The sequence below is a fragment of the Diceros bicornis genome, chromosome 38 (assembly GCF_020826845.1).
Source record: "Diceros bicornis minor isolate mBicDic1 chromosome 38, mDicBic1.mat.cur, whole genome shotgun sequence".
Lineage (NCBI taxonomy): Eukaryota > Metazoa > Chordata > Mammalia > Perissodactyla > Rhinocerotidae > Diceros > Diceros bicornis.
In genome coordinates, this window is record NC_080777.1 from 30416943 (window position 1) to 30433245 (window position 16303).

General features: G+C 40.6%; 1 protein-coding gene across 4 annotated transcripts; it reads right to left on the bottom strand.

Annotated features, from left to right (window-relative positions):
• Window positions 1-676: 676 nt before the first annotated feature.
• UBE2T (ubiquitin conjugating enzyme E2 T) lies at window positions 677-16079 on the bottom strand. Of its 4 annotated transcripts, none has more exons than XM_058533820.1 (7): window positions 16039-16079; window positions 4293-4468; window positions 3645-3714; window positions 2443-2548; window positions 2229-2327; window positions 2007-2090; window positions 677-1072 (listed from the first exon to the last, which is right to left on the bottom strand). In XM_058533820.1, the coding sequence occupies exons 2-7, from the start codon at window positions 4399-4401 to the stop codon at window positions 947-949; spliced, it is 594 nt and encodes a 197-aa protein (XP_058389803.1). In that variant the 5' UTR covers window positions 4402-4468; window positions 16039-16079; the 3' UTR covers window positions 677-946. The 4 variants fall into 4 exon arrangements, with proteins under 4 accessions (XP_058389803.1, XP_058389801.1, XP_058389802.1 ...); XM_058533818.1 differs by lacking the exon at window positions 16039-16079 and adding an exon at window positions 15796-16028; XM_058533819.1 differs by lacking the exon at window positions 16039-16079 and adding an exon at window positions 5967-7548.
• Window positions 16080-16303: the final 224 nt, after the last annotated feature.

A 16303-nucleotide genomic window follows, 5' to 3' on the forward strand; every position in this document is an offset into this window, starting at 1 on the left:
CTTTATTTCTCTTCATGGGCAGTCCTAATGTCTACATTCCTCAAAGTCTTTCCCTCAGCAGGGGCAACCTCTTTTCCACTTCAACTGATTTCTGCTCAAATCTGTTTTCTCTGGCATCTAAAGAATAATAAAGTCCAAGTGTATTATAATCATGAGTAGGGGATTCAAGTTTGGCACCCCGTTGTTCAGAGTAGTACTTGCCATGAAATGAAGCTAGGGACAGAAAGGGATGGTAAAAGTCCCTATTTAAACGTATGTGTCTATTTGGTTAATCCCATGTCTGATTCCTCATCATTATATACTAAAACACTAGCACAATACTCACCACACAGTAGGTGTGCAATAATTATTTGTTGCACAAATGAAAGTTGTACCCCAGTAGTTCTGACCAGCTATGTAAATCACAAAACGTGAATGCTGCAAAAAAACCAACAAAGGCACATTACTATATTCCCACATTGTGACAGGACTTCTGGAAACCTGGAGTCCCTGAAAGCCTGGTGGTAACTGAACTGTCTCTAACAGCTATCTTGCACCTATGTCAAACATTCAGTGTCCCTAGTGACGTTGGCAACTTGGCAAAATAAAAGACAACAATTCCAAATATTTTAACATTCTTATTGCATAGCTCTCTGGTCAGTCTGCTCCCAGAGACACATTCAGGATAAACACATACTCAAAATTAGATGATTATTTATTTTTCAGGTCTAAAAGGCTTCCAAATATGTAGTAGAAGCCAAATAAAACAATCCTCAGAGAATCAATGTAGAGCAGAATACATAAATATACTAGGTCTGTTTTATAGGATACAAAAATGATAATGTCATCAAATACAAAGAAAAACATTCAAGAAAGGTAGGCAAATTAGCCCATCTTGGCAAAGAATAGATTGACTAAGATGGACCAGGACAGACATCAGGACATCCTAAACATCAGGACAGACATCCTAGACATCAGGACAGAATTTCTTCTCTATGCCTCCCAGCTGCGTGGCTTTCCTCTTCTGGGCTGTGTTGGGAACTTCTGAGCCACCCGCCTCTGGTGCATTATCAGGCATCTCTTCTTCACCAGCCTAAAGAGGAGCAGACAGGGTAAAATACAACAAGGCTCACGCAGCTCCAGGGTGGAGAACAATGAAGCTCTGTCATGTTATTTCCAAGCACGTCTTTGTTGCCTCTTGTATATATTCCCTCCAAAAGCACCTTCCTCAGTCTTTTGTACAGTCACATGCTGTATAACGACATTCCGGTCAATGACAGACCACATACATGAGGTGGTCCCACAAGATTAATACCATGTAGCCTGGGTGTGTAGTAGACTACACCATCTAGGTTTGTGTAAATACGATGTTCACACAACAACGAAATCACCTAAGGATGCATTTCTTAGAAGATGGCCCTGTCGTTAAGCGACACATGACTGTATTTTAATTTTTTATTTCTTTTCACAAGTAACATATAACTGCTACTTAACTCAGTCTGAAAGATGTTATAACTCAGCAAGAACCAGAATGTGTTAATCTCTATGTTCCTGCAATTTGTATTTTGTTAAATGAGGAAACCCTATCAACTTAAACTGGGCAAGTTTTTCCTTCCCCTTTCTTCCATGAAGGGTGCTGTAAGAAATGTCAATTTTCCCCTCTCCTCTACCCCTCTCACTCCTTCCAGATTCCTGCCAACTGTCCCTTCTCAGTGTTAAAAAAGAAAAGTTAGAAAAAAGAATGAGTCACCTCTCATCTCTCTATACTACTACCCCAAGAACATGAAAAAAATTAAGTAGATGCTGCCTGCCCCCTAGTTGCTGTCAACAGATGATAACCGTCAGGAAAAAGTCTACTGTTGGCTGAGCTACTAGGCTATTCTGCTGAATAATTATTTAGAAGGTTGCAATACGGAGAAAAAGATTAACTAGCCATTCCAGAGTATCTAGTAAACAATTACGCATCTATACATACACACTCATGGACTAACAATAGTCACAAAATCAGAGCTGTACAAATATCATACCTTCGGCTTCTGTCTTGCATGCTTCTCTGTCCACTGTCTGGCATTCTTGAGGAAGACTGGCTTATTATATTTAAATTCTGAGGACTGGGATGAAATCAGAGAAAAGTCAATGGACAGAGAACAGATTTGCAGTGGTGAGCTCCAGCTGCTACCACTGTCCTCACGAGCAGTCAGAGGCAGAGAGAAAGCAGGATGTGTCGCAGAAGAAGTGCAGATACTCACTATGTCAGCCATGAGTGGGTCGTCAGGGTTGGGCTCTGACATGAGCAGCTGAATGGAAGTCAGCACAGTTGCAATGTTGAGGGACGGTCTCCAGGCTCCCTGCACAGACAGGTAGCTGCTTTTGTCTTACCAACAACGTGATACTGGAATTCAGGTTTTATAGATTAGACGAGAACCACAGAGTGCTGTAGTCAACCCCTGACCCAACACTCACTTTGGGCGGCAGTTTGAGAATATCGAGACATATCCTTCCAGCAGAATCAATGTTTGGATGATAGATTGGAGTTAGAAATCGGATCTGAGGAGGTTCAAATGGGTACCTGTGAAAGCACAGGACAAAAGGGGATTTTCACTGCAACATTGCTGATTAATACATACAAACAGCTTCCTGGTATCTAGTCAGGAAACCAGTCTTTGAGAGGCAAACCTTTTCTCTCTCCAAATTTTTATTACGAAACTTTACAAACAATAGAAAAGCTGAAATAACAGTATCAAAAACATTCATATACCCACCACCTGATCAAGCCGCCGCCTCACCCTCTAAATTCTTCAGCATGTGTCTCCTAAGAATAAGGTCCTTCTCCCATATACCTGTAATACTATCAGTATACCTGTGAAAAAATAACAAAACTATTCCCCAATATCACCTACTATTCAGATTTCCTCAACTGGCCCCCCAATTTTCTTACAGATGGGTTTTAAAACCAGGATCCAATTAAAACTATACATTGCATTTGGCTATTATGTCTCTTGTGGAACACAAACCTTGGAAAATCCCCAGTCCATTTTCAGAACTGATGCACCACATGATTATTAAGCTACTTCACTCAGGACTTTACCAAGTGTGGCCAGGATCTGACCTGGTGAATAGATGTCTACATTTCAATGGCTGGACATTCATTTCTTCCCTTCCCCATTCTGCACAGAACTCCAACAACTACCACTCACTTGGTGAGAGCCTTAAAGGAGACGTGAATTAAAAGGGGACTTAACATAGCAACAGAAAGCAGAATGGTAGTTACCAGGTGCTGGGGGAGGGGGGTTGGGGAGTTACTGTTTAATGGGTACGGAGTTTCAGTTTGGGAAGATGAAAAGATTCTAGAGATGGTTGCATAACAATGTGAACGCCTTTAATGCCACTGAACCATATACTTAAAATGGTTTAAATGGTCAATTTTATGTATATTTTATCACAATGAAAAAAGCAGGGGCCTTAAATGTGATCTAGCTCAATTTTAGAGAAGGAAACCAAACTCTGGAGAGATATAACAACTTGCCTAAGGTTACATTAAGTCATGATAAGACAAGGATTAAAATTCGGGTCCTTTAATGCCTACATTTAACACTCTACTACACCGCTCTGTCTTCCAATAACTGTGCTTTACCTTGTAACTTTAGAACCTAATTCACACTAACCTCTCAGGAACGATAACTTCCAGCTTGAAAACACCTTTTTCATAAGGTGTGTTGGCCCCACCTAATATTTCTTAAAACAAAAAAAAGAAAAAGTTAAAAGGGAATTGGATGATTTGAATTCCCACACCACATGGACCTCGTGAGGTCTGTGGTCCTAATACAGAAGCTGAGTCTAGGACAAAAATTCTCTCTCAGGGCTTTAACAAATCCTCATGCAATGCACCACTCTACCTAACAGTTGATGGTGTCAGTGAAGGGCACACAGAAGATCTGAAACAGAAGTTGGAAGAGGCTGGCGGCAGATCAGATACCAGCTGCAGATCTGTTTTGTTTGGCTGCAGTATTCTAGTCATTTCTGTTTCCTCTCTGGCCTCACAGATATTTGAGATGGTGATCTTTGGTCTAAACACTGTTTCAGAGCTGATGCCCAAGCTCAGCTCTTGGCTATAAATCAGCAGAAAGTATAATAAAAGGCCCAAGAAGAAATGTCAAGCCAACCTTTCATAAATGTAAACAAATGAGGGCAAATGAGGATGGTAGGGCACTGTGACCTTGGGACTGTTCCCTGCTTTGCAAGAACATGCAAATGTTCAAAAGCACAACCTTCAGTAGGGTCATGACTCATCACAGGCTTGATGTGATACTCACGAGCTCGCAGATCATCCATTTGGCCCTTATCTTGCCAGCACGAGATGCCTGGGGGTGGTTCTGTGGCTAACAGGTTCAGCTCTCTCTTCAGACGTGAAGCTCTCTGCATGATCCTCAGGTAAAAGGAACCACACACAGTCCACCGCTCCACACCAAGAAGAGCTTGCTGGGATTCACTAGGGAGAAAGGCGCAACCAGGAAATGGTCAGCAATAGTGACCGGAGTTGTAGCACACGGCTACAATTGAGTGACGGTTAAGCAGATTCCTCGTATTAATCCCTATTCTAAGAAAGGAGTCTGCGTTTTTTCCATTTCCTTCTTGTTATCTAGTCAAGCAAATAAATTTTAAAAATAAAGTATAAAAAATGCAAAAAGTCCTACAAACAACAAAATCTGTGTTTAAAATTTTGTGTATGCGTGTGAGGAAGATCAGCCCTGAGCTAACATCCATGCCAATCCTTCTCTTTTTGCTGAGGAAGACTGGCCCTGAGCTAACATCCATGCCCATCTTGCTCCACTTTATGTGGGATGCTGCCACAGCATGGCCTGACAAGTGGTGTGTTGGTGCATGCCCGGATCCAGACCTGGGCCGCCAGCAGCGGAGCACGGGCACTTAACTGCTACGCCACGGGGCCAGCCCGCTTTGTTGTAAATCTGTTTCCACTGATAAATTATAAACTCACGAGGCAGAGCCTGGCTCTCATTTTGCTTGCCACTGCATCCTCAGCATGCCTGGCACAGAAAAGGACTGGACGAATATTAGCTGTGGAAGTCTACGTATGCTTTGTGAGGAGAGCAAGGAGAATGATACAGAGACAGTCAACACTCCAAGATACAGTCATGCATCACTTAATGATGGGATACATTCTGAGAAATGCGTCGTTAGGCGATTTTGTCATTGTATGAACATCACAGAATGTACTTACACAAACCTAGATGGTACAGCCTACTACACACCTCGTCTATACGGTGCTAACCTTACAGGACCACCGTCGTATGAGATCCATCGTTGATCAAAATGTCATTATGCAGCACATGATTGTATTTATAAGCTAAAGCTTAAATGTCTGAGGTGCTCTCCATGTATTTTGGATTCCATAAATCCTCCCAATTCTTCAAAGATCCCACTCCATCGACTAATTCATCTTCCTCTAGTATTTCCAACCTTTCCTTCTTCCCATCAACAAATATGCTCAAAATCTCTCTCATCTAAAACAAACCCCAGACACAAACCCACTCACACCCTTCTCAGCTCTAGTTCTTCTCCCACCAACTATTCAAAGGACAACTTTTTCATACATGAGGCACAAATATCATCTCCCAGTTTGTGGCTTGTCTTTCCACTTTACTCCTGGTGTCTTGTGATGAACAAACACTCTTAATATTAATGTAATCAATTTAAAAATTTTTTCCTTTACATTTATAGTTTTTGTGTATTAAAATTTTCCTTACCCCCAAACTTAAAGATATCTTCCTACATATTCTTCTAAAAGTATTATAATTTTGCTTTCACATTTAAATCTTTAATCTACCAGGAATTGATTTTTGTGTATAGTATGAGTTAGTGGTCAATTTTCATTTGTTTTCCCATATGAATAACCAATTGTCCTAGACTTATTTATTGAAAAGTCCATCCTTTCCCTGCCGATATTGTCATAAATTAAATTTCCATACCTGTGGATATGTTTTGGGATTCTCAAATTTGTTCCATTGGTCAACTGATTATCCTTGAGCCAGTATCCCACTGTTTTAATTACTGTAGCTAATTAATAAGACATGATAAATGCTAAGTTGAGTTCCTCCATCTTGTTCTTTTTCTTCAGAAATGTCTTGGTTACTCTTGGTCCTCTGCTCTTCCAAATAAATTTTAGAATCAGCTCATAAAAGTCCACAGACACAGGGGCTGGCCCGGTGGCGCAAGCAGTTAAGTGCGCGTGCTCTGCTGCATCGGCCTGGGGTTTGCAGGTTTGGGTCCCAGGCGCGCACCGACGCACTGCTTGGCAAGCCATGCTGAGGTGGCGTCCCATATAAGGTGGAGGAAGATTGGCACTGATGTTAGCCCAGGGCCAGTCTTCCTCAGCAAAAAAAGAGGATGATTGGCAGATGTTAGCTCAGGGCTCATCTCCTCACACACACACACACAAAAAAAGTCCACAAATATATATATACATACACACATAGAAACCTGTTGTGATCTGGATTGTATTTACACTGACTACAGATCAATTTGAGAACTGACATCTTTATGACATTGGGTCCTATGATCTACAAACATGATATGTTTAGGTCTCTTTTGATGCTTTTCAATAGTTTTATAATTTTCTCTATAAGGGCTTGACTTTTGTTAGATTTATTCCTAAGTATTTTATATTTTTGTTACCTTTTTAAAACTCTATTTTCTACCTATTTCTTATTGGTGTGTGTAAATATAATTGATTTTTAACCAAAATCTTAATAATGCTAATGATGAATTTATCTGGGCGGTGGAGGTAGGGATGGTAATGCTGCGTGGCCAGTCATATCATCTCCAAATAATCAGTTATTTCTTCCCTTCTAATCCTTTTCCCACCTTCTATTCTGGCTAAAACTTCCTGTACAACGTTGAATAGAAGAGCTGATAGCTGGGATTCTTGCCCCTTTTCTAACCTTAAAATGAAAACTTTTAACACTATGCTTATGGGTTAAGACTGGCCTATAATTCTAATTTTGTCCTTGTCAGGTATCAAGGTTACGCTAGCCTCCTAAAATGTGTTAGGGAATGCTGTCTCTTTTTACATACTGTGGAATAGTCTGGGAGATGATTTGTTCCCACGATGCCTGGCAGAACTCCATCTGGTACTAGTGTTTCCAATGTGAGATTTTTACCTACAAATCTAACTTCTTTAAATATTAGAGTATTATTCAAGTTTTCTCTTTATTCTTGAGTCAACTTTGGCAAGTTTTTCCATAAATTTATCTATTTCATCCAGTTTTAAATTTGTTTATAGTTACCTTTTTAATCTGTGTAGCATTTGTACTTATGCTTTCATTTTTATTTCTAATATTGCTTATCTGTGCCATCTATTTTTTTCTCTGATCAATCTTGCCAGGCATGTGTCCATTTTACTAGTTTTTGCAAAGACTATTTTACAGTTCCTCACTGTTGGAAATTTATTTTCTATTTCAATTATTTTTGCTATCTTTATTATTTCCATCCTTCTACTTTCTTAGTTTTTTTCCTTTTTCACTTAGGTTGTATGCTTAATTTTTCATTTTTCTTTTTTTTTTTTTTTTTTGTGAGGAGATCAGCCCTGTGCTAACATCCGCCAATCCTCCTCTTTTTTTGCTGAGGAAGACGGCCCTGGGCTAACATCTGTGCCCATCTTCCTCCACTTTATATGGGACGCCGCCACAGCATGGCTTGCCAAGCAGTGCGTCGGTGCGCGCCCGGGATCCGAACCGGCAAACCCCGGGCCGCCGCAGCGGAGCGCGCGCACTTAACCGCTTGCGCCACCGGGCCGGCCCCTTTCATTTTTCTTTTTAATTGTAAACATATGAGACATTGCGTTCTAAGTACCACTGCACCCCAAAGTTGTGATGTGTAGAATATTTAGTCTTCTATTCTCAATGTTTTCTAATTTCCATCATGATTTCTTTAGGAACAGGTTTCTTAATTTTCAAACATGCAAGGGCTTCCTAGTTATATGTTATTGATTTCGAATGTCGTTTTTGATATCTTTTGTAATTTTTTGTCCTGCTTTATTGCAAAATACGAGTCAATTTTCATAAATGCCCCATGTGTGCATAAAAAGAATGTCTATCACAAAGTTACTGGGGGCAGGGTCCTATATGTGCCCATTAGAGAAGCCTGTCAGTTGTTGTTCGAATCTTGTGCATCCTTACTGATTTCTTCCTCCTAGGTGATTTATCAATTACTAAGAGTGGTGTTTAACAGACGGATCATTCTGATGTGAAATCTCTAATTTCTCCTTGTAGTTTCATCAATTTTTGCCTTATATATTTTAGGCTAGGCCGTTAGATACATAAAAGTTTAGAATTGTTACATATTCCTAGCAAATTATAGTTTTTTTCATTATTAGAGAACACTCTCTCCTCTACTAATGCTTTTTCCTTAAAGTGTATTTCATATTAAAGCTCTCCCAGCTTTCTTCTGGTTTGTATTTGCTTGAGATTTCGTTTTTCATTCTTTTATTTTCAACCTTTCTGTATCTTTAGGCTTTAGATGTACCTCTTGTATATGGCTGGGTTTTTAAAACCCAGTCTTCAAATCTTTATCTTTTAACTGGTATATTTAATATATTTACATTTATCAATATTAGTTATCTACTGCTGTAAAACACAAAACTTAGTGAAAGAAAATAACAACTGTTTTATCTGTTCATAACTCTGTAGGCAGCAATTTGAGCTGGGCTCAGCTAACAGTCCTTCTGTTGGTCTTGCCTGGGGTTCTTTACGTGGTGTCAGTTATCTGGAGGCTCTAGTGGCAGCTGACTGGACTAGGAGGTCTAAACTGGGGCGGGTCATCTCTATTCCACCTTTGATGGCAGGGCTGGCAAAGTCATACTGCAGAGGGGCATACAGACAGAGTTGGGAGGAATTATGGACATCTTTGCAAACAACCTACCACATCATAATTACTGATGTACTTAGATTTGTTCCTACATCTTATTTTGTATTTTCCACTTGTCCTTCTTTTTCTAATTTTCTTTCTTTTTTTTTTTTTTGGTGAGGAAGATCAGCCCTGAGCTAACATCCATGCCAATCTTCCTCTTTTTTTTGCTGAGGAAGACTGGCCCTGAGCTAACATCTATTGCCAATCCCCTTCCTTTTTTTCCCCCAAGCCCCAGGAGATAGTTGTATGTCATAGTTGCACATCCTTCTAGTTGCTGTACGTGGGATGCCACCTCAGCATGGCCAGAGAAACAGTGGGTCGGTGCGCACCCGTGATCCGAACCCAGGCCACCAGTAGCGGAGCGCACGCACTGAACTGCTAAGCCACGTGGCCGGCCCCTCTAATTTTCTTTTTCTCTTCTTTTGGGCTGATTTATTTTCTCATTCCATTTTCCCCCTCTACTAGCTTGGAAGTTATAAACCATATTTGTATTACTTTGACAAATTATCATATAGATTTTAACGTGCATATTTAACTTATCAAAGTCTAAAGGTACCGGTACCTTTATCCTCCTCCCAAACAATACAAGGACATTGGAATGATTGAACTCTGATCACACCCTAGACTTTTGACTTACACGGTTTTGTATTTAATTCTACCATTTTCTTTAAATCCAACAAAGCACTGTTATTATTATTTTATATAGCCAAAGTTTAAGAAGTACTGGGTGAAAAATTTCCAAATATAATTAAAAAAGAAATAACAACCTACAGACCCAGAAAGAGCAGTGATATCCAAGCAGGATAAACACAAAGAAAACCACACCTAGGCATGTCATAATTAAACTGTTAAAAACCAAAGATAAAGAAGAAAATCTTAAAGCAGTCAGAGGAAGAAAGACACATTACACATAGGTGAACAATGATAAGAAGACAAGGATATTAAAAATGATATAAGTATATTCCACATGTTCAAGAAGTAGTGAAGAGCATGAGCATGTTAAGAAACTTGGAAGATATAAACAAGACTCAAAGTAAACTTCTAGAAATGAAAATTACCATGTCCGAGATTAAAAATATACTGTATGGGATTAAGAACAGATTAGACACTGTAGAAGAAAAGATTAACGAATTTTAAGACATAGTAATACATACAATCCAAAAGGAAACAAGAGTAAAAAACTGTCAAAGAATGAACAGACCCTCATCAAATGCCTGTGGAGACATCGAAACCTCTGGTTTCAGAGTATTTAAACTAAGGCTGTAGAGCAGTTACTAACGAGTTAAAGATCTCACTAGGTTAGAAGTAGAACATTCAACTGTGGCCCAGGAGAACCGCAACAAGGATGGGAGTGTCAAGAGGGTGCTCCAGAGGCCAAAAGAGTATGAAAGAGAAGACTCCTCCTATCCTTGGCCATCCTGAGCAAGGTGAAGGAGATTTAAAAGACCCAAAGTTTACTTATCGGATATGGCGAGGGGTCTGCCAGCTCCTTCTATGAGTTACTGACTTAAATTATATATTATTTTATATTATTTAACTTTTGCAATGAACCTATATAACAAGAATGGTTGAAAGACATGATGTGTGGTAAGAAAACAATTCTGGGTAAATAAGGGCAACAGGCATTCTAAGTATTCCACATATAAGAACATCAGATAAAACTGTATATTTTGTAAAATCCTTAATCAAGGGCTTCAATGGTAGTGATAAAACGGCACGAAGGTTACATAAATACACCAAAAGAATTGTATGTTTTATCCACCATGCATGTTTAGCACTGAAGGGAATTTAGATATCATTTAATTCAAACTGTTTAACACAGACAAAAGAAATAAGACTCAAAAAAAGTGAAATGGCTTTTCTGTTCAAAAATTAATTAATGGTTATCTCTAGATCAGTGTGACTATGAATAACTTCTTTATACTTTTTTTCTACAATGATATTATAATAATGCTAACAGTAAATTATTATAGAAAAAATAATATCTTATTTTCCCTTAAAAACAATTTATGGATCTACCTGAACCTGTCTGCCAGGCTGTGCCTAATTTTCATCTTCTAAATTCTTCATTTCCCCTCAACTGAGCTTTCTTAACTACCAAGTACAATCCCAATTTCTCTAAGACCACTTGTAGGAGCTTTAGCATAAAAGCTTGAAAATGTAACATCAGCTCACTCTTGCTAATTATCCAGTATCCTAATTCTGGTAAATTAAACCTATCTTGATAAATTGTCTAATAGCACAAAACCTATAAGAACAGGAGCCTATGCTGCTCTTGCAAATCCCATGTCCCAAAAGAGTCTAGACTAGGGTTGTCAGATAAAATACAGGATGCCCAGTTACATCTGAATTTAAAATAAATAAATAAATTTTTAGTATAAGTATGTCCCAAAAAAGGAAAAAAGAACAGAACAGAATATTAATGAGCTATAGGATAACATTAAACAGACTAATACACACATAACTTGAGTTGGGGGGGCAGAAAAAATGTTTGAAGAAATAACAGCCAAGAAGTTCTCAAATGTGATGAAAACTATAAACTTACAGATTCATGATGCTCAAGGAACCACAAGCATAAGAAACATGAAGAAAACACCATGACCCATCCTAATTAAATTGCAGAAAATCAGTGATAAAGAGAAAACTTAAATGCAGCAAGAAAAAAATAAGACCTATTACTTAAAGAGGAACAGGCAGCAGATGTCTCCTCAGGAACAATGCATGCCAGAAGACAGTGGAACAACATCTTCAAAGTATGGAGAGAGAAACTTCCTTTAGAATTCTATATCTGGCAAAAATTAAGAAGATAAAATGGAACAATAAGGAAACATAAGAGTAAATCTTTGTGACCTTGTGCTGAGCAAGGTCTTCTTATATACGACATGAAGAGCACAAGAGACAAAAGAAAAAATAAACTGGATTTCACCAAACTTAAAAACTTTTGTGCTTCAAAGAACACCATGAAGAAAGTGAGAAGACAATACACAAAAGGGGAGAAAATATTTACAGATCATTTACAAATATTTACAAACCTGATAAGGTACTTGTTTCCAGAATACAAAAATAACTCAAAAATAAAAAGACAACCCAATTAAAAAATGGACAAAGGATCTGAATAGATATTTCTCCAAAGAAGATATACAAATGACCAATAAGCACATGAAAACATGCCCAACATTATTAGTCACTAGGGAAATGGAACGCAAAACCAAAATGAAATGTAATGTAACCTCACAACCACTAGGAGTTATAATGAAAAAGATAATATCTAAGTGTTGGTAAGGACGTGGAGAAACTGGAATCCTCACAGGTTACTGATGGGAATGCAAAATGATGCAGGTGCCTTGGAAAAGAGCCTGCCAGTTCCTCAAAATGTTTAACAGAGGTACCTTATGACCTTGCAATTCTGTTCGTAGGAATATACTTAAGAGAACTGAAAATATATGTCCACACAAAAATCTGTAAACGAATGTTCACAACAGCATTTTTCATTAAAGCCAAAAAACAGAAACAACCCAAATGCCCGTCAACTGAAGAACGGATAAACAAAATGTGCTATGTCCATACAATGGAATATCATTTGGCAGTAAAAAGAACCGAAGTACTGGGGGCTGGGCCAGTGGCGCAAGCAGTTAAGTGCGTGCGGTCCATTGCTGCTGCTGCTGCTGCTGCTGCTGCGGCCCGGGGTTCGCCAGTTTGGATCCCAGGCGTGCACCGACGCACTGCTTGGCAAGCCATGCTGTGGCAGCCTGCCATATAAAGTGGAGGGATGTTAGCCCAGGGCCAGCCTTCCTCAGCAAAAAAGGAGGAGGATGGGCAGATGTTGGCTCAGGGCTGATCTTCCTCACAAAAAAAAAAAAAAAGAACCGAAATATTGACGCATGCTAATACTATAACATGGATGAACCTTGAAAACATTACGCTACGTGAAAGAAGCCAGTCATAATAGGTCATATACTGTATGATTCCATTTACACGAAATGACTAGAGTAGGCAAATCCATAGATACAGGAAATATATTAGTGGTTGTCAGGGACTAGGGGAAAATGGGAGGGGAGTGACTGCTAATGGACACAATGCTTCTTTTGGGGGTGATGAAAATGGATTGCAGGGATGGTTGCACAACTTTTGAGTATGCTAAAAACTCCTGAATTGTACACTGTAACAGGTAAACTGTATGATACGTGAATTTTATCTCAATAAGGATGATACAAAAACCTGGAAACAACCTAAATGTTTACCAGCAGGTGAATGGATAAATAAATGGTGGCATGGCTATAAAATGGAACACTAAAAAGGAATGAACTATTGATATACACTAAAAAGGAATGAACCATTGATATACACAACAATATAGATGAATCTCAGAATAATCATGCTGAGTGAAAACAGCCAGACAAAAAGCGTATATACTATTTGGTTCCCTTTACATAAAACTGAAAAAACATAAACTAGTCTACAGTAATATAAAGTAGATTAGTGGTTGCTTGCAGATGGGGGAGTGAGGGAAGGGGTGGGAAGAAGGGATTACTAAGGGACATGAGGAAACTTCAGAGATGTTGGATATGTTCACTGTCTTGATTGTGGTAATGGTTTCACAAGTGCATATTAAAGTCAAAACCTATCAAATTGTACACCTTACATATATGCAGCTTACTATACATCAGCTATATTTTAGCAAAGCTGATTAAAAAAATTATCACTGGGGCCGGCCCAGTGGCAGCCCAGGGTTCCCAGGTTTGGATCCCAGGCGTGCACCAGCGCACCGCTTGTCAAGCCATGCTGTGGCAGTGTCCCATATCAAGTAGAGGAAGATGGGCACAGAAGTTAAACCAGGGCCAATCTTCCTCAGCAAAAAAGAGGAGGATTGGCATCGGACGTTAGCTCAGGGCTGAGGTTCCTAACACAAAAAAATAAATAAATAAAAATAAATAAAAACAAAAAAATTATCATTGAGTGAAAAGCTAATCACCAATGCTACAGAGATGGAAATATGAAGCGAAAAGTTAAAGAAAAGGAGGGTTCTTAATCAGAAAATAAAAGTTTAGGATATATGAAAGATTGAAACACTGAATTTCTCTAATGCTTAAGTCTGAGAGTAAAACCACATATACTTTAATGTAAATATAGAAAAAACTGATGTGTGACATTACTACATCGGGTACTCCCATCAGTACACAAGTTATTCATCCATATAGTAAATGCTTTTTGAGAGATAAACTTTAATAAAAATGGTAGCATTTATTTTAATAACCATACAAATGACTTCAAATCTTGCATTTATAGCATCATTAAGGATCTGAATCACTTACATATCCAAATTATATTTTACAGTATTTTATGAGGGAAAATAAATGCTGTAGTAAATCTGAAAATCCAAATAGATCTCAAGATAGACCCCTATTATATGTCGAAGGTCCATGATACTATATATTTAATTAATAACTTGTCTCTTCTTCCAATAGACCGAAAGCTCTTTGAGGGTAAATTTCCTATTTTTTTCTTCTGTGCCTGGCTTAATAAATATTTTCAAATAAATGGTGAGAGATCAAGTGGGGATGTTATGAAAACAGGTCAACTTCGCAAGCAAAGCCTTACATGGACACACAGTCTTGATATAGTCTCCGCATGTCAGGGTCTGGTTCTTCACTTTATAGTCTAAAAACTCAAGTCAGCAGTAAACCTAAATTCGACAGTGCTTAGATATACTAACTCATGTCAAGCTCACTCACAAAGACTTAAATATTAATTAAAAGGCAAATTCATTAATTTGCAAAACTACAGTAAAAATTTTAATTCTATATATTCTCTCCCTAAGTTATTTCTACTCGGGAAACGTAATCAGGAGAAACTAAGTTTGCCTACTGATCGGGTCAAGACACTCTCCTGAATCACGTTGGAAAGACCAAAAGGTCCTTTGGTTCTCCTTTTTCCAATCTCCAGGCATGCTGCTCCTCCACAATAACACAGTCTCTCAGAAATATTTAAGCAGAATTAACACTATACGTGAGCTAATATGTTAAATACAATCAATTATACTGCAACCGTCTTTCATATAAATCATTCTTTAAACTACTGTCAAACTTCCTTAGCCACACCTTTAAGACCATCATTTCTTGGAGCAAGTTATTCACTACTTAACCTCATCTTGTATACACAAATCCTTACCACTTTTTCTTAGGAAGCAAATACAGAGAATCAAGGACAATAAAACAAGCATCCACAAGTAATAAGGTCTACCTTTATATAAAACAGTGGAAGCGTATGGTAAAGGGAATAGCACAGGGTGAGAACAAGCAGGACAATTTCTCTAAAGGAGGCAGCCAGACCCGTCTCACTATATTCACACAAAGAGGTCTACGGCGCTCCTCAGCCCCAAAGTCATCAATTACTGCCTGTTCTGTCGGTATACAGGTTCTGTACCGCCTAGCTCAAATCCACTAGGGACTCCGCACAAAATAGTCTTCAGCCACACGGACCTCTTCCTGGCGCCTGTGAACGTCCCCTCCTCTCCCACACCAGCAGGACAGACCTCCCCTCCTCGCCCACACGTAAGGGACGAACGTCCCCCCTGACCCCGCACCCGCCGGCCCCCCGACCCCCGTCTCCCCCGCACCCGCCGGCCAGCCCACCTCCGTCTCCCCCGCACCCGCGGGACCGCCGGCCCGCCCACCTCCGTCTCTCCCGCACCCGCCGGCCCGTCGGCCCCCACCCCCGTCGCCCCCCTCCGCCCGCATCCGCGGGACGAACGTCCTCGTTCTGTAAGCTCTGTGTTTAAACTCACGCGCCCCCGCGCGCAGCCCTGCGGTAACTGAAGACAGTTTGAACCACAGCGAGCGAGACACGGGTCGGGGAACAGACGGCGCAGGAAGCTCGCGCACGCACACGCACCAAGCAGGTACACGCACGCAGCCCCGCGCGAGCGCCCGCGCTGTCCTCTCCTGGGAGGAGCTCCAGCTGGGGCAGGAGGGCGGCTCCGGGGCGCTGGCCTCTACGACTGGACGTGCTGTCCGAGCCTCCGCTCCACAGCCGCCTTCTTGGGCTCCCTTCCGGAAGGAGGACACCTCCTCGTCAGGCAGAACTGGGGCTCCCTCTCCCGACACAGCGACCTCCACCGGGAAGCCCCTTCCTCACCTGCGCGCTCCCCTCACAACGCAGAAGCGCGTGAACCGGCATCCACCGCGCCTGCGCGAGCCAGGGCGGTCGGGTCGCCCCGCCTCCCGCCTGCGAGACTGCGACTGGCCCGCAGCGGGGCCGGGGAGGAGCTCAGCCTCCTATTGGCCAGCGCTCTGAGCCGGCCTCCGCTCACGCCGCTTTCAAATTGGAGCGCGCGCTGGCGCCGTCCGCCCTGCGCACGTTGCCGCACAGAGACACCTCCCGGTGCTGCCCGGCTGCACCG